Here is a 27,492-nt window from a genome sequence, read left to right as displayed (position 1 = left end):
CGGACAGGAATTGTGCACAACATAAAGCCCAAGAGATCTACAAATACACATAAGTTCGAATTTCTCTCAAAATTTAAATTGTACAAAATTTAGTACTATTAGTACTCATAGGTACGAATTTCGAAAAATGGTATATCAGTATGAACAGAAAGATTTTAAGTGTTTTGAAAACTCCCACCTCTGTTATGAACACATGTTAAATTTTGTTTCGATCTGGCAACACCTTCATATAGAAACAGGTTGTTAACACATACGTATCTACATACATATTTATATTAAGTTGTAGTTTAGTTGTGACGTATTTACAGCTTTATTCTAGTTTGTTAATTCAGCATTTTCATGTAAGCCATTTATTAACGTTTATTTAGGTTCAATATTTAACAATTTCATTTATTCACTTTGTATTAATAATATTTGACCTAGTTTTACTTTATGCAAGTAATCAATTATGCTAAGAAATTATTTGTATAAAAGAATGAAAATAATAAAGAGTTAATCAGTTGTCTTTTATGAAGCGACCATAACCAATTTGGATTCATTTAATAATCATCGTCTTTCCTTCAAGTTTATGTGCTTGTAAGGAGAATTTTAAGGACTGTAAGTGTCCGTTCAAATTTATGTGTTTGAACTGAATCCCACTAGGTCCGATTTATATTAACACAGGTGTTCAAAAAAGACGCATCCGCAATTTTTTACAATGGAAATTAGAAATGCGTGCTGTCATTAAATATTTACATAAAAAAGGTTTATCGGAACAAGAAATTCATAATGACACTGTGAACGTGTTAGGTAAAAGTGCTCCTTTATATGCGACAGTAAAAAATGGGTTGTTGAATTTAAACGTGGTCGTACAAGCATTGGAGATGAACCACGTAGTGGACGTCCAAAAACAACAACAACAATAGAGATTATAGCCAAAGTGCAAGATATGGTATTAAATGATCGACGAATAAAAGTACGTTAAATTGCTAATATCATGGGCATCTTAAATGATCGAGTCCATATAATTTGCTCGAAGAACTACAGATGAAAAAGCTTTCTGCAATGTGGCACCCATATTTTGTTAATAGTCGATCAAAAACGAAAAAGAATGAACATTGCTCAAGTTTGTTTGGATCGTTTTAAGCGAAATAAAGATTTTAAGTTTCATAACTGTTGTTTACTGAAGCTGGAAGGAGTGCCCCAAAGAAGGCAAAAACAATTCAATCGGCAGGTAAGGTATGGCAACACCTTATTCTTCTGATTTAGCTCCCAATGAATTTTACTTGTTCCCAAATCTAACAATAACTCCTTGCTGGCAAGCGTTTTACCCCAAATGAAAATGAAATTACAGTTGTAAACCACTATTTTGAAGACCTTGAGGAAAACTATTTTTATCAAGGGATAGAATTGCTAGAAAAAAAAAATAAGAATATTTTTAAAAAACTAACTATTCTCTTTCATTGATAGGCTAAGAAGTTTCTGAACCGCCCTCGTACATACCTCAGACCTATAATGAAATAGTAATCTCATTTCCATATTTAGTACCATTTAGCACTTTTCGTGCACATAAAAACAAATTTCAGGATTTCAGCTCTATCCGTTCCTCCAAATTCAAATTGTTCCAAGTTTTGTACCGTTTTCGTTTACATAAGCAACCTCCTCTCACTACTCTTACATCACCACTCCTCCCACTTTTCTTTAGTACTTTTCGAACACTAATAGAGTAAATTTCCAAAAACCCTTTAGAACATCCATCATACACTCCATCAGTCACTCTCATTGTAAATTTAAATACAAAAGGTACCCTATTTAGTACTCGTCGTACCGATTTATATTTATATCAGATTTATATTTTTTATTTTGAACTTTTTGGAGGGACGAACCAGAAAAAGTTCGATGATGTTTTCCATCGTCGTAATCCAATCACAGGAATGGTCTAAATTGAATAATTCTTTTAAGGGTTATATGAAGGCCAGGTCCGCGTTGCCGACCCGTATTTTTGCACAATTTTGATTGTACGTTATGACTCCATAGTTATTTCTAAATAGAAATGAATAATTGTGGCAAAAATTATAATAGATGTTCACCTACCGTCGGTTTTTGACATCTTGAATAGCCTGATCTTATTTTTCAGCCATAGGATTTAATTTGAGTGTTAAAAACCTACATGATATATAACATCTATAATAGCCCTATGTGAAAACTCAGCTCAATTTTTGGTATTGTTAAGAACTTAGAAACATTTTCCATTCAAATTAGCTGTAATTTGGAATTTGTATTTCCAATTTTTAGAATACCGTGCTGCGTGGTATTTAGTTTTGTCCACCATAATTGAGGGCAGAATGATTTCAGAATAGTCAAAGATAATTGCTATTCTACACCCATTACGGTAAGAATGGATTTTATTTATTTTTGTCATTTAAATTGTGCGTTGGAGACCCCATAAAGTTCATATTTTTCATCATAGTATAATTCAATGACGATAAAAGAAATTAATATTCGTAATTTTTTTCATGTTTCTCCACAATTTCCGACTGAAAGCGTTTTAGATTTTGGAGTTTATGTCATATAGACGTACATCCCAAATCTACGTTCTTAACCAATATTCTCTTGGGGATTACAAATTCAATAGAATACAAAATTTTATTTTCTGACAACACATTGTTTGGGAAAGTGGACTTGGAAGTACACTAATGTAGGAACTATACTCAAATAAATGCCTATGAGGACAATTATCTGTAAGATGATTCTGTACCCCAGAGTAGCCTAAACACAATTTTTTAGCCAAATCAATTGATGAATGTGGTCAAGACCAAGATGGACCTCACTCCAAAAATTGAAAATCTCATGAGAAGAGTTTTTCCAAGACCCTGAAAATTGCTTAAATCATATGAGGGTTATACAAAACCGTGATAATTTTTTGCGAGGATGTTTTCTTTTCAAATTACCAACCTTTGCTGAAATGAGTATGCACAATATGGTTAAAATGTAAACTATACTCGAAATCGGGCTGTACCCTTAACCGAGAATCATATGTTATGACCTGCAAAAGCGATCTAAGATTTCTTGAAAGTTTAGGAAAAAATCTGGAAGGATATTAATCCTTTTTTTTACTAAATGTTCAATTCGCTCTACCATTTTGCACCCTTTATATTTGGCATTTCACTGATTGCAGTCCCAATGAATTGCATATTTTGAGTTCTCACTGAACGGATTATTGTCATATGAGAGAAGTAGGATGTACGTAGGTCACTCATTTCATTTTTAATATTATTCAATCAGAATTCAAAATAACAAAAAATGTTCACTTCCATATCGTATGTCATATTGAAAAAAAGATCACACCAAAAAAATTGTTTTTCATTAAAATTTTTATTGGCATATTCTACCGCTATTTTTATCCAGGATGCCATGCCATAATTGTATGAATTGTCAAAATCCGTCAAGCCGTTCCTTAGCTATAAGCGTAGTACCTAACATAACTTTCTTTTATATTGTGAAAATAATTCTTTATTTTGTTTACAAAAAATCTATTGAATTCAAAATGATAAGCCAAATTTAAAAATCATTTAGAAATTAATCGTACATTATACAAAATTAAAAAAAAACAATTGAAGAAAGAAAAAAATCTTCACCTTGTTCGATGATTTTTTACAGCAGAAGTTTAAAGGTACTATTATTTTAAAATTGGATTGAATTGAAATGGTTTTTTCGATTTATTCCCGATTTGAGAATTTTTGCAATGAGATCTCCTTTTTCTTGATATTTTTTTGCGATTTTGAAAAAGTAATTATTATCTTTTAAATTTGTGTGACCGCGTTTAATTATTTTATATATATAAAGGGTGATTTTTTTGAGGTTAGGATTTTCATGCATTAGTGGGATTTCAGACATGGTGTCAAAGAGAAAGATGCTCCGTATGCTTTGACATTTCATCATGTATAGACTTACTAACGAGCAACGCTTGCAAATCATTGAATTTTATTACCAAAATCAGTGTTCGGTTCGAAATGTGTTTCGCGCTTTACGTCCGATTTATGGTCTACATAATCGACCAAGTGAGCAAACAATTAATGCGATTGTGACCAAGTTTCGCACTCAGTTTAACATTAAACCAACCACACGAATGCGTACAGAAGAGAATATTGCGTCTGTTTCTGAGAGTGTTGCTGAAGACCGTGAAATGTCGATTCGTCGCCGTTCGCAGCAATTGGGTTTGTGTTATTCGACCACATGAAAGATTTTACGCAAAGATCTTGGTGTAAAACCGTATAAAATACAGCTTGTGCAAGAACTGAAGCCGAACAATCTGCCACAACGTCGAATTTTCAGTGAATGGGCCCTAGAAAAGTTGGCAGAAAATCCGCTTTTTTATCGACAAATTTTGTTCAGTGGTGAGGCTCATTTCTGGTTGAATGGCTACGTAAATAAGCAAAATTGCCGCATTTGGAGTGAAGAGCAACCAGAAGCCGTTCAAGAACTGCCCATGCATCCCGAAAAATGCACTGTTTGGTGTGGTTTGTACGCTGGTGGAATCATTGGACCGTATTTTTCAAAGATGCTGTTGGACGCAACGTTAGGGTGAATGGCGATCGCTATCGTTCGATGCTAATAAACTTTTTGTTGCCAAAAATGGAAGAACTGAACTTGGTTGACATGTGGTTTCAACAAGATGGCGCTACATGCCACACAGCTCGCGATTCTATGGCCATTTTGAGGGAAAACTTCGGAGAACAATTCATCTCAAGAAATGGACCGGTAAGTTGGCCACCAAGATCATGCGATTTGACGCCTTTAGACTATTTTTTGTGGGGCTACGTCAAGTCTAAAGTCTACAGAAATAAGCCAGCAACTATTCCAGCTTTGGAAGACAACATTTCCGAAGAAATTCGGGCTATTCCGGCCGAAATGCTCGAAAAAGTTGCCCAAAATTGGACTTTCCGAATGGACCTTCAAAAAGTAAATGTCATGGACCAATCTAACGTTTCAAATAAAGAACCGATGAGATTTTGCAAATTTTATGCGTTTTTTTTTTTTAAGTTATCAAGCTCTTAACAAATCCCTCTTTATTTAGATTCATTATACAGTGGCTCACACTGAAAGTGAACCACCTCAAACATTGAAAAGTTTTTGCTTATAAAACATAAAAAGAAGTGGATTTCATTGGGGTGTATTATTCAATTTTATTCATTAAACTCAAGAGATAATTTAAAAAGTGCTTGGTTATCAATATTCTTTTTTAAAATTAAAATATAAATAAAAACTAAAAAAAGTCGAATTTCATATGTCACATTCAAAGTGAACCACTTTACAAAAAACTTTGATAATACTATTTTAATATTTTGTAGGCCCACCATTGGCCAACATAACAGCTTTTAGACGCCTTGGCATTGATTCCAGGAGTTTGGTTGTATATGCAGATGGAATTGCTGCCCATTCAGCCTCCAAATGGTGTATGAGGTCGTTTTTGGAAGAAATATGATATTTTCGCACATTTGTGTCTAGTAATGCCCACAAATTTTCTATTATGTTAAGGTCTGGGGACTGTGGAGGAACTTCCAATACATGGGGACAATTATTTGAAAGCCATTCTATGGCAATACGAGATTTGTGTTTGGGATCATTGTCCTGATAAAACCAGGAGTCTTCTTCTATCCCTAATTTCTCAACACTTGGTCTAAGATTTTCCTTTAAAATATCAATATATCCAAATTTATTAAGGATTCCTGGTATGTGCTGCAAGTTTCCAGTGCCACTTCCAGCCATACAGCCCCAAACCATGACTGAACCACCGCCGTGTTTTATGTTGGGCAAAATATTTTTTAACTGTAATTCAGTATTTTTCTGTCGCCACACTCTACGATTACCATCTGGTCCAAATAAGTTAAATTTAGATTCATCCGTAAATAAAACCTTAATAAAGAGGATTTAGTAATTTTTTATGCTTATATAACTTTAGTTACCCTTTGCCAGAAGCTCATGTCCATTGCAAAATATTCACGAACGAATGCTAATCTCTTTTTTTCGGTTCTTTAGGCTAATAAATTGCTTCTTGCGAGCAATTCGCCCATTAAATCCGTGTTTTCTAAGAACTCGTCTTACTGTTTCAGGATTCGCATCAATTCCCAAATGATTGTTGACTATTTGGGTGAGCTTTGGAGCGCTAAGATGAGGATCTTTCTTTATCTCTCGAAGAATGTAAGCCTCGTCGCAATCAGTAAAAATCTTTCGTGGATTTTTCGATTCTTCCATAGTCCTTAAATCTCTGTATAATGTGGTGTACAGTTCCACGGCTTATTTTAGTGCTTTCTGCTATATTTCTTTGCGATTTCCCCTCCTGGTGCAATTTAATAAAAAGCCTTCTCAAATCTAGGCTAGTTTGTCCGCCAATCTTCACAAAATGCCTGTTAATGTAATACTGATGCATAGCCGATCGCATGTTTTCGGTTTAAAACATTTCTGATAGAATTTAACTTTAATTTAGCGCAAAAAACAATTTCAGTGGTTCACTTTGACTGTGACGTTATTCTATTACATTGATTGATTGATATTCCAACATAGATAAACCTGAAATAGTTTATACATATATATATATATATATATATATATATATATATATATATATATATATATATATATATATATATATATATATATATATATATATATATATATATACCACCTCTTCCTATATATATATATATATATGTGTATTAAATGGTACAAAATTTGGTGCAATTTCAAAATGCAAAATTCTTTGGGAGTACAATCAATAAAAAGTCAAATTTAAAGGGTGCAAAATAGTAGAGCGAATGGGACTTTTAGTAAGAAAAGGATTTCTATCCTTCCAGAAATTCTTCCCAAACATTGAAGATACCTTTAATCGCTTTTGCAGGTCATGATATCGATCATAACTCACGGATAAGGGTACAACCCGATTTCATATTTATATAACCATCGTATGATTTAAACTATTTTTGGTGTCTTGGTCACTTTTTTCATATTTTGGCACTTATTTGGCATCTTTGTTTCTAAGGGGGTAGAGAACCTCTTCGTATAAAATTTGAAATTTTCGGAGTAGGGCCCATATTGGTCTTGACCACATTCATCAATTGATTAGGCTAAAAAATGTATTTATGCTACCCTGGGGTAAGGAGCCATCATACAGATAATTGCCACATACGTAAGTAAAGTCCACACATTGGAGTATCCCCAAGTCCACTTTCACATCTAATGTGTGGTCAGAAAAGAAAATTTTGTATTCTATTGGTTGGGAACGTAAATTTGGGATGTACATCTATATGAAATAAATTGTGAAAACATGAACAAATTACAAATATAAGAAAGTAGCACGGGACCGAATTTTTGTTGAATCGTCATTGAATTATACTATGATGAAAATATAGACTTTATGGTGTATCCAATTTACAATTTAAATGACAATTAAATTTAGTTCCCATCTTACGGTAATGGGTGTATAATAGTAATTATATTTGACAATTCTGAAATCAGTCTGCCCTCAATTATGAGTTGAATAAAACTATTTTTACTTATTTAAATCACGTGAATTTTTTTTTTTTTTTTCAGTTTGACATGCTATGTTTTTCTGCTATATTTTTGTTTTTGTTTGGCCTCTATTTGTCATCTTTGATTATAAGGGATAGAACAAGTTTTCAATGTAGGTCGATGTTTCGGAGTAGGGCCCATATAAAGGTACCTCCTGATTTTAGCATATTTCAAATCTTACACAAAAATTTCAACATATCTACAAATTTTAGACTTATTTGACTAAAAATTAAAAATTAATCGACCAGTACGTGAACACTTATATCAGTCATATCTGTGAATAATTATGCTTTGACATATATGCATAATAGACAAAAACTACGGGCCGGCAACGCGGACCGTGCCAGCTAGTATTTCATATATTTCACAATGATCTCAATACCAAAATGCACAATTCTAGCTCTTTTCCTATTCTATGTACAATATTCAGTACCATTTATTACTGAAGTACGCATTTGCAATTCATCCTCCTTATCTAGAAGCTAAACACTCGTAGTGATCCTAGTACCAAAATTTATTTTCCATATTTATTGTTGCTACACTTCCTGCTGAAAAGCATGCATTTTCAAAAACCCCATTGTCTAACCCATACTTACCCTCACAGCAAAAAAAAAAATACTTACACATATACTTACACTATGGAGTTCCAAATTCCAAATTCATATCCTTATATCAACCCTACTTCCAAAACATGATTCTCTTACAAAACTTCAGGATTTTACCTTGGACTTCTCACTTAATTTCAAATTATAACAAATTAAGAGCTATGTAAACCTTTAGTACACCCAAACCCAAATTGCACCCAACTTAGTACCAATTAGTTCAACTCTCACGCTTAGTACACATTCCAACTTAATTTTTACAACTTGTATCAAGATTTTAGCTCTATCTGTTCTCATAACACCAAGTGATTCGAAACTTAGAGCTTTTAGCTCACATGGTTCGAATTTCAGCGACCCTTATTTAAAAGTTCCGAATCTTAACTTTATCTTTTAAAACTATACTTGATTCAATGTTTTATACCTTTTAATACAATTAGTACCCTTACCCCACCCCTACACACCAACATTGGTCTACATGCAAAATTTCAAGATTCCACCTTCAGCCGTTTTGCCTGATTATACCAATATCAAATTTAGTACCGCTCATTCGTTCTTTTTCAAAACCACTTCATATCTCCACCCTACATACCAATATCTATAATTCAAATGTTAGTACCTTTCGTACATCTACGGTACGTTTTTCCATGTCACAACACTACACACCAATTCTGACCCCAACAACGAAATTCAGAAATCTATCTCTCTATCTAATTGTGTACCATTTATAACATTTTGTACTCCTGTAGAACTTATTTCCAAGAATAATTTAAAATTTAGGGTCTCCAACTCTGTAGGTTCATCCAAATTCAATTTGTACCAATTTTAGTACCATTTAGTACAAAACAAGTACGATTTTCAAAGTTCCTACATAACCCAATCCTACAATGCAATAGTAATCCTAATTCCAAATTTCAGGACACCAGCTCTATCGGTTCACCCAAATCCAAATTGTAGCCAATAAACAATTTGGTACACAATAATACAAATTTCCATAACTATATACATCATACAATCCAATAGAAATCTCTTTTTTCCAAATTGCAGGATTCCAATTCTACCGGTTCTCCCAAAATTGAAATTGCACCAAATTTTGTACCATTTAATACACATAAGTTCGAATTTCCAAAACTTCCCACATATCTATCGGTTCTCTCAAAATTTAAATTGTACAAAATGTAGTACTATTAGTACTCATAGGTACGAATTTCGAAAAACGGTATATCAGTATGAACAGAAAGATTTTAAGTGTTTTGAAAACTTCTATATATATATATATATATAGATATATATATATATATATATATATATATATATATATATATATATATATATATATATATATATATATATATATATATATATATAATAATGTAGTACTATTAGTACTAGTAATAATGTAGTACTATTAGTACTCATAGGTACGAATTTCGAAAAACGGTATATCAGTATGAACAGAAAGATTTTAAGTGTTTTGAAAACTTCCACCTCTGTTATATATATATAAATATATATATATATATATATATATATATATATATATATATATATATTTATATATATATAACAGAGGTGGAAGTTTTCAAAACACTTAAAATCTTTCTGTTCATACTGATATACCGTTTTTCGAAATTTATATATATAACAGAGGTGGAAGTTTTCAAAACACTTAAAATCTTTCTGTTCATACTGATATACCGTTTTTCGAAATTCGTACCTATGAGTACTAATAGTACTACATTATTACTAGTACTAATAGTACTACATTATTATATATATATATATATATATATATATATATATATATATATATATATATATATATATATATATATATATATATATATATATATATATATATTGGGAGAACCGATAGATATGTGGGAAGTTTTGGAAATTCGAACTTATGTGTCTTAAATGGTACAAAATTTGGTGCAATTTCAATTTTGGGAGAACCGGTAGAATTGGAATCCTGCAATTTGGAAAAAAGAGATTTCTATTGGATTGTATGATGTATATAGTTATGGAAATTTGTATTATTATGTACCAAATTGTTTATTGGCTACAATTTGGATTTGGGTGAACCGATAGAGCTGGTATCCTGAAATTTGGAATTAGGACTATTGCATTGTAGGATTGGGTTATGTAGGAACTTTGAAAATCGTACTTGTTTTGTACTAAATGGTACTAACATTGGTACAAATTGAATTTGGATGAACCTACAGAGTTGGAGACCCTAAATTTTAAATTATTCTTGGAAATAAGTTCTACAGGAGTACAAAATGTTATAAATGGTACACAATTAGATAGAGAGATAGATTTCTGAATTTCGTTGTTGGGGTCAGAATTGGTGTGTAGTGTTGTGACATGGAAAAACGTACCATAGATGTACGAAAGGTACTAACATTTGAATTATAGATATTGGTATGTAGGGTGGAGATATGAAATGGTTTTGAAAAAGAACGAATGAGCGGTACTAAATTTGATATTGGTATAATCAGGCAAAACGGCTGAAGGTGGAATCTTGAAATTTTGCATGTAGACCAATGTTGGTGTGTAGGGGTGGGGTAAGGGTACTAATTGTATTAAAAGGTATAAAACATTGAATCAAGTATAGTTTTAAAAGATAAAGTTAAGATTCTGAACTTTTAAATAAGGGTCGCTGAAATTCGAACCATGTGAGCTAAAAGCTCTAAGTTTCGAATCACTTGGTGTTATGAGAACAGATAGAGCTAAAATCTTGATACAAGTTGTAAAAATTAAGTTGGAATGTGTACTAAGCGTGAGAGTTGAACTAATTGGTACTAAGTTGGGTGCAATTTGGGTTTGGGTGTACTAAAGGTTTACATAGCTCTTAATTTGTTATAATTTGAAATTAAGTGAGAAGTCCAAGGTAAAATCCTGAAGTTTTGTAAGAGAATCATGTTTTGGAAGTAGGGTTGATATAAGGATATGAATTTGGAATTTGGAACTCCATAGTGTAAGTATATGTGTAAGTATTTTTTTTTTTTTTGCTGTGAGGGTAAGTATGGTTTAGACAATGGGGTTTTTGAAAATGCATGCTTTTCAGCAGGAAGTGTAGCAACAATAAATATGGAAAATAAATTTTGGTACTAGGATCACTACGAGTGTTTAGCTTCTAGATAAGGAGGATGAATTGCAAATGCGTACTTCAGTAATAAATGGTACTGAATATTGTACATAGAATAGGAAAAGAGCTAGAATTGTGCATTTTGGTATTGAGATCATTGTGAAATATATGAAATACTAGCTGGCCCGGTCCGCGTTGCCGGCCCGTAGTTTTTGTCTATTATGCATATATGTCAAAGCATAATTATTCACAGATATGACTGATATAAGTGTTCACGTACTGGTCGATTAATTTTTAATTTTTAGTCAAATAAGTCTAAAATTTGTAGATATGTTGAAATTTTTGTGTAAGATTTGAAATATGGTAAAATCAGGAGGTACCTTTATATGGGCCCTACTCCGAAACATCGACCTACATTGAAAACTTGTTCTACCCCTTATAATCAAAGATGACAAATAGAGGCCAAACAAAAACAAAAATATAGCAGAAAAACATAGCATGTCAAACTGAAAAAAAAAAAATTCACGTGATTTAAATAAGTAAAAATAGTTTTATTCAACTCATAATTGAGGGCAGACTGATTTCAGAATTGTCAAATATAATTACTATTATACACCCATTACCGTAAGATGGGAACTAAATTTAATTGTCATTTAAATTGTAAATTGGATACACCATAAAGTCTATATTTTCATCATAGTATAATTCAATGACGATTCAACAAAAATTCGGTCCCGTGCTACTTTCTTATATTTGTAATTTGTTCATGTTTTCACAATTTATTTCATATAGATGTACATCCCAAATTTACGTTCCCAACCAATAGAATACAAAATTTTCTTTTCTGACCACACATTAGATGTGAAAGTGGACTTGGGGATACTCCAATGTGTGGACTTTACTTACGTATGTGGCAATTATCTGTATGATGGCTCCTTACCCCAGGGTAGCATAAATACATTTTTTAGCCTAATCAATTGATGAATGTGGTCAAGACCAATATGGGCCCTACTCCGAAAATTTCAAATTTTATACGAAGAGGTTCTCTACCCTCTTAGAAACAAAGATGCCAAATAAGTGCCAAAATATGAAAAAAGTGACCAAGACACCAAAAATAGTTTAAATCATACGATGGTTATATAAATATGAAATCGGGTTGTACCCTTATCCGTGAGTTATGATCGATATCATGACCTGCAAAAGCGATTAAAGGTATCTTCAATGTTTGGGAAGAATTTCTGGAAGGATAGAAATCCTTTTCTTACTAAAAGTCCCATTCGCTCTACTATTTTGCACCCTTTAAATTTGACTTTTTATTGATTGTACTCCCAAAGAATTTTGCATTTTGAGCTCTCATTGGACGGATTATTGTCACATGAAAGAAGTAGGTCAACGCTTTGAAATGAGCCCCATTAGTCTTTTTCGGTCATTTTTGTTTGTTTAAATGTGTGCGCATCTTCCAGCTGAAGCACGATGTAGGCCCTGGAGTTTAAAGGTAGATGTCAGTTAATATCGTATTTCGCACTTATTTCATTTTTTTTGTTCACAAAAAATCCACTGAATTCAATATGATATTACAAATTGAGAAAAATTGACAAAAGAAGAATAACAAATTGAAAAAATCTTCAACTTGTTCGCTTTTTCTTACAACAAATGTTTAAAGATCCTTACAAAGCTTGTCAATAGAATGTACTATTATTTTAAAATTCGATTCCATTGAATTTTTTTTTTTCGATTTTTTCCCGATTTGAAAATTTTTGCAATGAGATCTCTTTTTTCGATTTTGAAAAAGTAATTATCTTTTAACTTTGGCGTGATCGCGTTAAATTATTTCGATATTATCTATTCCGTCTCGCCACCACATAATTCGGTACTACACTTCCATGTAACCCGCCATCAATTTCAGTTCTCAAGAAATCAAGTCAATTAAATAAATTGGTATTAATATTCGAATTCAAAAATAAAATATAAAAAGCACTACAAATGTACATTAGAAAAAAAGTAAGTCAAAATGAAAAAAAACATGCAAAATAAAACATTACTATTGTACATTTCAAAAGTCGAAATGAAAATGTTAATATATCACATTTTTACGTGATTTTTTTGTATATTATCCCTTTCGGATTGGAGACAATTCCGAATTTGTATGAATCATTAAAATCAGTTCAGCGGTTCTTAAGTTATAAACGTAGTAACTAACACAACTTTCTTTTATATATATAGATAATCATAGTTTACAAAGATACATATACTTTTGTACCCATTTTTATATATTTTAGAGACAGAAAATTACAAGTTTGTATATAGTTATGAATTTATTGATTGGATTTGTATTTAAGTCAGTCGTTCAAGTTATGGGAAGTTAAGGGAAATAGCGGTCTATAATACACCTATAATAAACATACGTTTAATATGATTTCCTTTTTCCGCATACTTGGAAGCGGGCATTTGCTAGTATACATATAAATGCATGTGCTCAAAATTGTTGGTGAAAAACGTCGAAGGAGTACGCCGAGTATTACGTACATTTTATATTCGTTTGGAGCACACAATTATTGTCTTGTGCCAAAATAAACACAATCAATGTTGCATGATGATTTATACTGGGCCACAATCCCTACAAATTGATTAACTAGTCAGAAGACAATTAAAGTAGTCTGACGCATGAAAAATTACCGGATACACCCCTCACTTCTATTAGAAAACAAGCAAGCAAAGATATAGTCGTGCGGGGCCGACCATGTGAAACACTACAACACTTTTGAAATTAAGTCATGGAGCACTGCCCAGATATTACCCTTAGCATTTTGACCAGAGACGTTTGCCCAATATTTACGAACTTCGTCGTGCTGTTAGTTGTTGTGGTCCATTTTACACCTAAATATAATTCAATGGTCATCCAAAATGCTAGACTTCTTCCTTGTCCTTAAATCTCTTCTCATGCTAAATTCCGTGTCGATTGGTTCCAATTGTGTGACAAGAAACATTTTTCTGTTTTTGGTTCTTTTGAACACAAAAAAATTGCGATCATCTCCAAAAGTATCTCCAAACTCATCTGATTTGCTTGACTACGATATTTGGTTATATTCCTCAACGAAATCAGCATAAAAACTCAGAAGTTCACTTTATGTGTATTTTGGATTTCGCTTGTAAGTTATTTACAGCGTTTCGATAGAATGGAAATGTTGGTATTTTTTTCACAAAAAAGTAGTGGTCCTTTCTATTCGCTGGTTTGGTTTCTTTATGTCACCTTTATAACGGCTGTAAAATCAGGAACATTTTTGGTTGTTGGTCCATTTCAACCCCTGAATACAGGGCGAGATAAAAAACTGCAACAAAGTCAAACGCCATCATTTTTATATATTTTTTTTTTCAATTCTATTGAATGTCGGAAATAGCATCAAATTTTAGAATAAGTTTAGATTTGTTCGAATTGGTCACCTTCGGCACGAATTATGGCCAATGCGGTATTTTGGCCCATTCCCGGCGAAGCACTTGCTTGAGGTGATCTACACTTTGGTATTTTTTAGTGGCCATTGTGCGCTGGAAATGAAGCGAGGAACCTCATTTTGTAACCATTCTTGTGCTGAGTGCGATGGTGCTGAGTCCTGTTGGAATGTCCAAGGTCTGCGCCAAAATTTTTGGGTGCCTAAGGCTTAAATACACCCTCCAGAATATTTTCGCTATAATATTTGGCATTTATTCTGATGCCACGGTTGATTAGTACGAGCGGAGAGCGACGATCGGCTGTCATGGCGGCCCACACCATCACAATGGCCGGAACTTAAGTTCTGGTGGCCAACCGAAGGTGAACATTTTCAGCTGACCTCTTTGGAAAGTAAACACGATAATTTTGTTTATTTACAAACTTCTGGACAACGAATGTTTTCTCATCGGAGAAAACCAAATTCGGCAGTTCATCACTTTCGGCCAAGCGAATCAACTCTTTAGCATTTTTGAATCTATTTTCTTTCTGTTGCGGTGTAAGTTCTTGCACTTTTTGGAATTGCAATGGCTTTACCCCGAGCTCATTTTTCAATATTTGAAGAATGGAATATTGCGATATGTTTAGCTCACGAGCCCTTTTTCGGCCACTGCGACGCGGGTTTCGATCAAGTCGCTAATTTACTTTTTGAACCATTTCTGCTGATGTTGCTGTTTTCTTCCGTCCACTTCCTTGACGTCGGACTACGCTACCAGTGTCACGGTAATGAGCGATGGTACGAGACACAAAAGATTTATTCACATTCAAATGCTGGAGTGCTGTAACGATAACCACTTGTGGTTTTCCAGCCAAATATAAAGAAATCACACTATCACGCTTGAATTCCATTACAAATAACTTTTTTCTGGAAAATTCTCACCAAAATGCTTTTGTACGCTTGTAAACAATATAATGAGCTGTCACTGGAATAATTTTAACAGTTTTCGGCCGAGTGCCTCAGAAATTATAGCAGTCTGAAGTTGGTTGCAGTTTTTTCATTTCACCCTGCATATTAGGGACATCTTTAAAAACAATAGGCCTAGCCATTCTGAGCCTAACCCTACCCTTATGAAAATTATCGTGAGGATCGGACGATAATTGCATTCTGTATATAATAACCCCAACCTGTGTCGTAAGGTGAAAAATATACAAAACGTACACTTCAATATTATAAGTCAAATTGAAAAAACAGCATTCGATAAAAAATATGAACAAAAATATCACAAAATACTACAAAATCTACACGGGTACTACAAGTAAATACATGCTTAGATGCAAGTACATCAGGTAATGGATGTAGGTAAAGTTATGCGTAGATACAAGTATATATATGTTTGGATGTAAGCATATATATACTTCAATGCAAACACATATATGATTGATCCCAGCATGTATATGCTTAGATGTTAGTTAAAATATGCTTGGAAGCAAGTAAATATATGCTTCGAAATAAGTATATATATGTTTGTATCGAAGTATATATCTATATATAAAAGAAAGTTGTGTTAGTTAATACGCTTATAACTTAAGAACCGCTGGGCTGATTTTAACGATTCATATAAATTCGGAATTATCTCCTGTCCGAAAAGGATAATATCCAAAAAATCGCGTAAAATTGTGATATATTAACATTTTCATTTTGACTTTTGGAATGTACAATAGTAATGTTTTATTTTGCATGATTTTTTTTTTTTTTTCATTTTGACTTACTTTTTTCTAATGTACATTTGTACTGTTTTTTATAATTTAATTTTTGAATTCGAATATTAATAACAATTTATTTAATTGACTTGATTTCTTTAGAACTGAAATTGATGTCGGGTTACATGGAAGTGTAGTACCGAATTATGTGGTGGCGAAGCGGAATAGATGATATAGAAATAATTTAACAAAATCGCTAAAAAATCACAAAAAAAGAGATCTCATTGCAAAAATTCTCAAATTGGGAAAATATCGAAAAAAAAAATTCAATGGAATCGAATGGAATTTTAAATAATAATGGAATTTTAAAATAATAGTACATTATATTGACAAGCTTTGTAAGGATCTTTAAACATTTGTTGTAAAAAACAGCGAAAAAGTTGAATATTTTTTCAATTTGTTATTCTTCTTTTGTCAATTTTTTTCAATTTGTATTATTATATTGAATTTAGTAGATTTTTTGGGAACAAAATAAAGAATAATTTTTCACTATATACAATTTTTCACCAAAAAAAACATCAAGATTATGGTATCTTGATGTTTTTTTGCAGGTCGTGATATCGATCATAACTCACGGATAAGGGTACAACCCGATTTCATATTTATATAACCATCGTATGATTTAAGCTATTTCTGGGGTCTTGGCCACTTCTTTCATTTTTTTTGGCCCTTATTTGGCATCTTTGTTTCTAAGGGGGTATATAACCTCTTCGCATAAAATTTTATATTTTCAGAGTAGGGTCTTGACCACATTCATCAATTGATTTGGCTAAAAAATTGTATATATGCTACCTTGAGGTAGGGAACCATCATACAGATAATTGCCCCATAGGAATTTATTTAAGTAAAGTCCCCACATTGGAGTATCCCCAAGTCCACTTTCACATCTAATGTGTGGTCAGAAAAGAAAATTTTGTATTGCATTGAATTTGTAACCCCCAAGAGAATATTGGTTGGGAACGTAGATTTGAGATGTACATCTATATGAAATGAATTGTGAAAACATGAACAAATTACAAATATAAGAAAGTAGCACGGGACCGAATATTTGTTGAATCGCCATTGAGTTATACTATCTGATGAAAAAAATATGGACTTTATGGAGTCTCCAACTTACAATTTAAATGGCAAATAAAATAAATTCCCATCTTTCGGTAATGGGTGTGAAATAGCTATGTTTTTGATTTGGCCTTTATTTGTCATATTGGATTATAAGGGGTAGAAGAAAGTTTTCAATGTAGGTCGATGTTTCGGAGTAGTGCCCATATAAAGGTCCCTCCTGATTTTACCATATTTCAAAGGATTTGGCTAAAAATGTATATTAGGGGTGGAAATCTTAAACAAAAATTTCAACATATCTACAAATTTTAGAATTTTCTCCATGTAATAGAACCCCCTCAAGTCCACCTTTTGGTGGATAAACAGACCGACATGGTTAGGGGGACTGATGACGACTCTAATGCATAATCTGAGGTGCTAATTGGTTTAAAAAAGTAATTAACTTTGGCTATTCTTAAACCATTCAGCCCTAAATTATGAGGTGTACAAAATACAGTAAAATCCAAATTACTGCTCATTTGACTGGAAATTTTTGCTACGATTTTTACCATACTAAAAATTAATTTGATCCCTTACATCGGGATACGATTGATATATACTTTTTAAAAGATTTGGATAGCACATCCACACATTTGAAGTCCAAGGTTAAAATATTGAAGCCCACGGCTTAAATATGGGAACAGGTATATTAAAATATTTTTAAAACACTTTTAATCGACCAGTACGTGAACACTTATATCAGTCATATCTGTGAGTAATAATGCTTTGACAAATATGCATAATAGACAAAAACTACGGGCCGGCAACGCGGACCGGGCCAGCTAGTATTTAATATATATGGAACAGTGTTGGCTTGTTTGTTCGGATACAATTATTGTTGTTTTTATTAAAACAACGTTTGTTTATTAGTAAAGAACGATGGTAATGTTTACCATGGGGTAAGGCAGGGAATACCTAGGTTTCGGAAAGAGCCACCAATCATCATCAGTTCCCCAGCTTTTTGTCTGGGATATTCTCCCCAGAAGTTATTTTAAAAATAACTTCTATGACAAAAAACTTTTTTTACCCAAGTGACGAGATCGTAAGCACAATAGAAGAGGAAGCAAATAATTAAATAAAACTAAAATTCTTTTAAAAAATCTAAATCTTACAACCGCACTCATAAACATTTTCATTATTCTCCACGCAACAGCATCAATAAATAACAAAACACATATGTTCTAACCATGACAGAAGAATACAGGCTTGACATATTTATGTCAAAAAATTAACTGTTTTTTCAAATATAAGTAGATTTTTATATGTTTTCTTATACTACGTCATTCGGAGGCTATTATAATTCGCGTTTTTCAACAATTTAAAAGTTTTTCATTCAACATTTTCAATTCCAAAATTGGTTTGACAGTTCATTGTCCCAGCAGCTGTTTCGACGCGTCTACCTACATTCTTCTACCATGGTTCTAACATAAAAAATATGTTTGAACCCAAACAATTAAAATTTGAATATATTACAAAATGTTGCAAACACATATATACTTCGACCCAAGCATAATATGTTTGCATCCAAATATATATTTGTTTGCAAGCAGCCCCAAATATATACATACTTGAATCCAAACATATCTCGAACGTGTATTTTTGTATATTAACATCATTATTGGCATCTTTTTTGCGATTTTGAGGAATTGACCAAATTTGTCAAAATCGGTCTAGCCATTCTTGAGATATAAGCTTTAAATAACTAACACAAATGTTATGATCTATTTCACCTACTAAATATTACCCAATGACCATCCAAATTGGAAGGCTTCTGCCCAGCCCTAAGCTCTAGCCCCATGCTAATTTCCGCTCCGTTTGTTCAGAAAATTTTTCCGTTTTTGGTCCATTTCAACACCTAAGTATTATGCGATCATCTCCAAAAGCAATCTATTCTAAAAAAACAAAAATGCGTCGAAATTTTTATACTACCTAACATAAAACCTAAATTAAGGGTTTGCAACAGCAAGGGTGATATGCCATTGAAATGCATTTTGGCCAAATGGTTTTCTATGCAAATATAGAGATATATGGATAATGTTAAATGAAGGACTCTAAAAAAAGCCGTCATATTCTAACTTTCGATATTTAAACACAAATACGATATGTTGTTAATTTTGCTTTGCCATATACTACTGTGAACTTACCTCGTGATAAAACATTAGTAGTTATTAATACTTTTTCCAAACCAATTCTAAATCGATCTAGAACAGCCAAACGTTGTTCAACAGTAAGTTCACCTGAAAGCACTGCAACAGAATGTCCATCTGACGACAATTTCCCAGCGAGCCATCCAGCTGTTTTTCGAGTCTATAGAGAATAAATTAAATTTTATTAATATCATCAATGGAACAAATATTTTGAATGACATTGAAGTGGATTTTTTGTTGAAAATCTTCTCATTTCTTTATATTTTAAAAATTTTATGTGATAGAATCCAAAAAGATTCTTGTAAAGAAAATTCTATGAACTTTTACACTTTACATGATATAAGATTGCGGTTGACTTTCAAAATATAATAATTTTTGACAAAATGATTTAAGCCACAATTTATAAAGAAATAGTTTCAAATTCTGTATTTAGAGTTCGTACTGGATTCTACCTCCTGTGGAAAATTGTTTCAAATTTGGTACTTGAAACTCACAATAGATGCAATAGATGATATCCTCATTTAAGATTGCGACGCCAATGTGATATTTTGAAGTTTTTAAAAAGATCTCCAACTAAGTTCCCAAGTGTGTCCCAATACTTTTATATTTATATATTTTCTTTACCCGATGCAAGTTCGGCCCTCAAAATTTAACGTGTTTTCACTTATTTACATTATAAAATCGATAACATATAAAAAAATGTTGTTATGACTACCCCAATGTCGATTAAACGAGTTCACCAATTCATCGACGTTTGGTTCTGTCTGAACGTTTTTTATATGCCATACGTGGACGCCCACCCAACGTAGAGTTTCTAGATTAAAGCAATTACTGTTCAATTACTTTGTAAAATAAGTAAAACCTTCACCTTACAGAATCTAAGTCAAATGCACCCGTATCGAGCCAATCTTTTAAAGCCTTTTCCACTCTTTGTCTGCCACGACAATTTTTCACAAAAGTGATGAAATAAATACTACATGTTTGGGAAACTGTAAACAACATATGAGCAGTATTTACACGCAAACAAACGTGGAGTCAAGTTTATTACAGCTTACAAACTAATTTTGTAACGACTGATGCTTAAAATTTTTAAATATTTGATCATAATATTATTTATTAAAGGACAAAAATACTGATTTCTACAATTGTCGGATTAAAATCCTAATATAATAAAAATTACTTGACGTATTAAGAAAATAATCAGATTCTTCTAGTTGGTATATTTCCCATCAATTATAATCATGGTTTTGGCTGTTTCATTTGATAATGTGTTGAAGATACGCAATTCGGGCATTTCGCAATTTACTTAGTTTGTATGAAAAGAAAAACAATTGAAATTTTGGGAGCCCGCCTATGTTCGTATAGACTATATAGCTTGATGATTGCTGAGTACTAATTAATAAATTTTTAATATGAATATTTAAATTTATATAAATATAAAGTTGTATACGACCTTTCGATTTTAAAGTTATATAAATATAACACACCTGTCCTTTTGGCATTCCCCTGAGTTCTGATATACAAACAATGAAAATACAGTTATTATAATTAGCTTTCGTCAAATTAGGTTCAGACGTTGCAGAGGTATTCAAGGTCAATATTAAACTTTTGAATTTTATGTATTTTGCATTAATATGTGAGTGTTTTTGTTGTTTGTCATCTTAATATTCATTAGGAAAATTTTTTTACAAACTAATCATCATTTTGTTTCAAAACTAAGATGTTAAAAAATTTTCATTTATGTAAAAAGTCTCCTTCTCGGTTACCACGCCATTTTTATAACTTCCCATCATACTATGAAAGACATATTAAGTGTAATCATTTTAGAACCCATAGATTATTTATTCCTACTCAGTCAAGAAATTCAAAATCAAATTACATGTACACAAATTTGATATCGAGATGGGGACAAGATATAGCTTTATCCCGAGATATTGCCCATTACCGTCGAAAAAAAATGGCAACTGAATTTGAAATACAGTTGATCCTCATTTGTGCGGCCTGTACAGTTAAATCGGTTAAGTGATATGCTAGTTAAAATGAAACCTTTTGCAATTTAAATCAAACTTTTTGCAAATCAAATCAACTTTTAGATTTATAGAAGGAAGCATAACAACACATTTTTATTTTATGAAACTTTTTGCAGTGGAAATCCAACCTTTTGCAGTGGAAATGAAACCCCATAATGTACATACAATCATGATCTAACTTGATTTAATGATGTCCACCTGTCTGTCTGTTGTTATCACTATATTGATATTAAATTTGATGTAGAGATTTGAAATTTGGCACAATATTGTATTGTGTCTAGGGTGTTTGATATTGAAAATGATACCAGGATGTTTCAAAAACCATTCAATAGCACACCTAATAAGACTGCTCTATCCAAATAATGGATCTGCTGTTAAAAATCAAACAAGTTGCGAATCGGGAATCCTTCAGGTAAGATTAATAGTATGTTATAACTATAAAACCTTATAGTAAAGGCTAGTTCCGCATTTCAGTCCTGCCCATACAATCTATAGTAATAAAGGCCAAAATTTGTTCCAATTTCGTTTTAGCGTTAAGTACTAAGACTATTTAATATGAAAATATTTTATATTAAATCAAGAAAGAACCTTTTTTTTATTACAATAATTGAAAGTTTAAGAAATAATGTAAAAATATAGATATTAATAATCAATAAAAATTCCTCTTTAACTATATATTAGTAATAAGTTTATTTATTTTTAAATATACTAAAAATAAAAATGTTTTGTTATGTTTCTTTCTATAAATCTAATAGTTTCATTTGATTTGCAAGTAGTTTATTTTCGGTTGCAAAAGGTTTCACTTCAAATAAAGAAAGGTTTCATTTCCGCTGCAAACGGTTTCATTTCCACTACAAAAGGTTTCATTTCCACTGCAAAAGGTTGGATTTCCACTGCAAAAAGTTTAATTTCAATTCCAAAAGGTTTACCTATATTTTCCGTGCACAACATGATTATTTTATTTAAAATTCTAGGAAACCCCATTTTTTTTTGAGTTTAAGTCTCGTTGCCCTTCGTCTATAGCTGATTTAAGTTTAGTACCACGTGGTTGTTTGATGTGAAATGCTACATTTCTCCATTGAAAGTCTGTTTGTTAAATAATTTCTCGGACAATTTCTCATATTCCTCGTAAAATTCATTCCATCAAGGAAAAAATAGAACTGATTAAACGCAACCGCAAAAGTGTTTGGACTAGTAGGTTATCAGTAAAGTATAATGTTGGTAAACGAGATGTAATTCCAGGTGAGTTGACTCAAATTGAAATATATATATATATATATATATATATATATATATATATATATATATATATATATATAAATCAATTGTTGTTTGTTGTTGTTTGTTTGTTTGTACAAACGTTCGTCATACCCCGAGTTAGGTTTTTAAAGAAAAAAATATTAACCACGACTCCAAAAAAAATCGCGTAAAATGTGAAATTTGAACATTTTCATTTTGACTTTTAAAATATACAATAGTAATGTTTTATATTGCATATTTTTTTCCATTTTGACTTACTATTTTCGAATGTACATTTGTAGTGTTTTTTTTTTTTTTTTTTTTTTTTTTTTTTTTTTTGAATTCTAATATGATGTGTAGGGTAGTATAAAGCCACAACGGATAAAACTGTTTTTTTTTTTCGTTCGGTCCCAACGCCACTCTTACCCGCCCCTGCCGACCGAGGGGGCCACCTCCCAATACGTAGGGAGCGCGTACACCCCATAGTCCGCACCATGGAGGGTTAGTATTGTAGGGAAACACCAGCTACAGTAAAACATCAGCCGGTTTTAGTAAAAGGATTAGTATTACAAATCACACACAACGAGCAAAAATACAAATCTGGCAGCTCAAATACTATAATTATAAATTAAGTATTGATATTTTTATTGCATGCAAAGGTTCAGATAGTGATAAATTATTATAGAGGTTGTTATATATTTCACATAAAGATCTAAGGGGGTTGCTTAGTTCGTAGTTAGATCTCGCCAAGGAAAGATTTAGCGGTATATAATTACGAGTTATTCTAGACGGAACATTAAACTTTATTTCACTAATTAAAAATTGTGAATCAATTTGACCACGCAAAAGTCGTATTAAAAATATTGCTCTAAGCATTAAACGCCTTCTTTCTAACGATGGAAGGTCTATAAGTTTTAATCGATTTTCATAGGGGGGGAGTGCTTCAGACGGATTCCAGGGCAGACCTTTGAGAGCGAATATAATGAATTGTTTTTGAACTGCTTCTATTGAATTAGAGTAACATTTATAAAATGGACTCCACAACACGCAACCATACTCTAATGTAGGTCTAACTAGACTAGTAAACAAGCGTTTAGTTACGTAAGGGTCTTCAAACTCTTTAGACCAGCGCTTAATGAAACCTAGAAGAGACTTTGCTTTATTAACGCTAGATTCAATGTGTAAGTTAAAACGAAGTTTATTGTCCAAAATAACACCAAGATCAATAAATGAGTCTACATTCTCCAATTTGTATGAACCTACGAAGTAATCAGATTGAATATGTCTAGATCTGAATAATGATAATTTTTTGCATTTTTTAAGATTTAGTGACATGCCATTCATACCACACCAATTTACAATGGAATGTAGATCATGTTGTAAATGTAATGAGCTATTGAGAGAATCGAGATTAATGAACAGCTTAACATCATCTGCAAACATTAGAATTTTGGAAAACCTTACAACTGACGGAAGATCATTGAGATAGAGAACGAATAGTAATGGTCCTAAATGGCTTCCCTGAGGAACACCAGAATGGACTAGAATATTTTTTGAGATGGCATTTGTGAAAGACACCTTTTGAGTACGGTATGATGAAATCCAGTCTAACAATAATGTAGGGAAACCCATTAAATCAAGTTTGTGGAGTAATAAACTATGTACGACAGTGTCAAAAGCTTTACTAAAATCGGTATAAATTACATCAGTTTGAAATTTATTAGCAAAACCATTATGAACATAGCATGTTAATTCCATAAGATTAGTTAAAGTTGACCTACCTCTGATGAAACCGTGTTGACACGGTGAAAAAATTGGAGCCACAAAGTGTGTTAGCCTACGCGAAACCAAAAATTCAAAAAGTTTAGGTATTGCGCTAAGCTTAGCAATGCCTCTATAATTTTCAATATTGCAACGACTACCAGTTTTATGGAGAGGAATTATATAACTAGATCTCCAAAAATAAGGAAAGTAGCCTAAAGATAAAGAGTAATTAAATAATTTCGTAAGTGGTATGTATAATTCAATTGCACATAATTTAAGAACGTTTGCCGGTACTCCGTCTGGACCTGGGGAGATCGAATTTTTTAAAGTTTTTAAACCATTTAAAACCTCTTCTTCCGTAAGCAAAATTTGGGGCAAAAAATTCAGTCTATTAATGTTAAAGCTGTAGTTGCTAGTGGATGTAAATGTTGAATAGCTATTCTGAAAAAAATCTGCGAACATGTTTGCAATATCAGAATCATCGGTAGCCTCTGTGCTGCCGAATTTCATACAGCTAGGGAATTCATGGGCTTTTCTTTTAGAATTCACGAAATTATAGAAGTTTTTTGGGTTGCGTTGAAAACTATTTCTAATTCTTTGTAGATATGCCGAATAACATTTTAAATTTTCAGTATTATAATTATTTCGAGCTTTGGAGTAATTGGAGTAGTTTAAGGATGAGTTAAATTTTTTAAATTTCTTAAAAAGTTTACTTTTGTTATTACGTAAACGTCTTAAATATGGAGTAAACCATGGCGAGCCTCCATTTGGCGCGTAATTTGAACTAGGGACTGTTAGTTTAAAGGCTTCATTTAAGATATTATAAAAATCGGAAATACAATAATCAATATCACCTTCAAGACGCCATATTGTATTGGAAAGAGTAGTACGTAACAAATCAATGTTAATTTTGGAAAAGTTAAAGGATATTTTTTTATTGAGTGGTTTGGATGTTATTTGAGTTTTAAGATCAAGAGTTATATTGAGGGTTGGGTGATAATTATCCTCCGGTTCGACAAACGGTGCACATCTACATAATGAAAGGTTAACGGTTGTGGAGAATACTAAATCTAAAATTCTATTCTTGACATTAAAAACATTATTTATTTGGAAAAGTCCTTGGTCAAATATAGCTTCCCAGAATTCGTCCATTCTACTAGCTGAGCCTGCAGACGATACAGGAATATAGTCTATGGAATTTTGTTTAGGGATCCACGATATACTTGGTAAGTTGAAATCACCAAGACAAATAAGATCAAAATTTGCTGACTTTAAACATGAAACATCCTTCAGAAGCTTTGAGTGCTTAATGTATATTTCAAAGTCTGAATTTGGAGGAATGTAGGAACAAGTTAAAGCAATAAATTTACCACGATATAATAGTTTGACACATATAAATTCTATATTAAGATCTTCAGTGACAACTATTTCAGACGTAATGGAATTATGTACAGCTATTAAAACTCCTCCACCGGTTCTATTTACTCTATCATTTCTATAAACTTCAAATTGGTCAGAAAAGATTTCTGTGTCGTAGATTTCAGGTTTAAGCCAAGTTTCAGTAAATATAAAGACTTTAAAATCAGAACCAAAAGATTTTAAAAAAGTTTGACGAAGTTTTGAGTTAAGACCTCTGACATTTTGGTATAACATTTGTAACGAATCAGATTCTATTAGTTTTTTGAAGCTTGCATAGCGTTAGAAGTACGGACAGGATTAAGTGCGTTACGCTTTTCTCTGAATACAAACTCTTTTACTAAAATGTCATCGGGCCAGAATGAACTATTAATAATAGTATCGAATATGTTTTTGGAAACAACAAGCTTAAACGATGAAATTGCACGAGCAGAGGAGGAATTAAACTTAAAAATTTTAAAATCACTTTCTTCAAGATTATGTATTTTAGATTTAACATAATCACTTATAATATTTATTGTAGTACTAGGATGCAATCTAGATATAAATACGCTTTTTCTAGGAGGAACTACAATTAGGCTACTAGAAGGAAGAGAAGCACATTGCAATGGTGGATGTGCTGTAGGATTTGACGTATAATCACTTACAAAAATAGGGGGGACGCTATGCAAATGATGTGGATTTTGCTGGACATTAGATGGAGCTTCAGAAGATAAGGTTTCGATCTGAGTACTCCGACTTTCACTTGTATTAGAAACAGACCGTGATGACCTGCTGGACGGCGAAGATGCAAATTGCAACGGAGGCGCCAGATGGTTGTCTGAAGATAAATTTTCAGTATTATTTTGTAGCGGGGCAACAACTGGTGAATTTAGCGATATTAAGTTATTACCAGAAATAATAGCTGAAGATTTTTTTCTTTTGGGCGAACCATCAGGATACTCAAATTTATTATACATATTTTCAAAATAGTTTAAGCGAGAGTAAACAGATTCAAAATCTTTCTTCATGTTTGCAATTTCGACTTTAGACTCCTTAAATAGACGGTAAAAATCAACCTCCAAGGACCTACAATTTATGCACGTCCAGCGAAGTCCATTTTTTCTATCAGTAAAACCCGCACATTTAAAGTGACCATGATTTTCACATAGCCAACAAGTAATAAAGCGTTCATTTTCATTAGTAATTTTACAATTTTTGTATAAACAGGCCATTGTGCAAAACTTCAAAAAATTATTCTAATGCCTCAAAGTATGCTTTAGATTGTGAATATAAAATTTAGAATTTGGGATTGAAAAACAAGAACAAGGCACAAGGGAGAAAAAAAAAGCGAAACAGACGTAAACAGCAAAAGTAAAACAAAAATATGAGAAGG

General features: G+C 32.2%; 1 protein-coding gene across 1 annotated transcript in view; it reads right to left on the bottom strand.

The window, feature by feature from the left end:
- Positions 1-6,473: 6,473 nt before the first annotated feature.
- LOC101900579 (DEAD-box helicase Dbp80-like) overlaps positions 6,474-27,492 on the bottom strand; it is a 102,534-nt gene continuing 81,515 nt past the window's right edge. Inside the window, exons 9-10 of the mRNA XM_059127711.1 lie at positions 19,666-19,828; positions 6,474-6,549 (exon numbers count right to left, since the gene is read on the bottom strand). Of these exons, the coding sequence (XP_058983694.1) occupies positions 6,506-6,549; positions 19,666-19,828 (207 nt within the window). The 3' untranslated portion in view covers positions 6,474-6,505. The remainder of the gene's footprint in view (positions 6,550-19,665; positions 19,829-27,492) is intronic.

This window comes from Musca domestica, unplaced genomic scaffold, assembly GCF_030504385.1.
Source record: "Musca domestica strain aabys unplaced genomic scaffold, Musca_domestica.polishedcontigs.V.1.1 47, whole genome shotgun sequence".
NCBI lineage: Eukaryota > Metazoa > Arthropoda > Insecta > Diptera > Muscidae > Musca > Musca domestica.
Note: the sequence above shows the minus strand (reverse complement) of the source record. Positions and strands in the feature narration are given on the sequence as shown.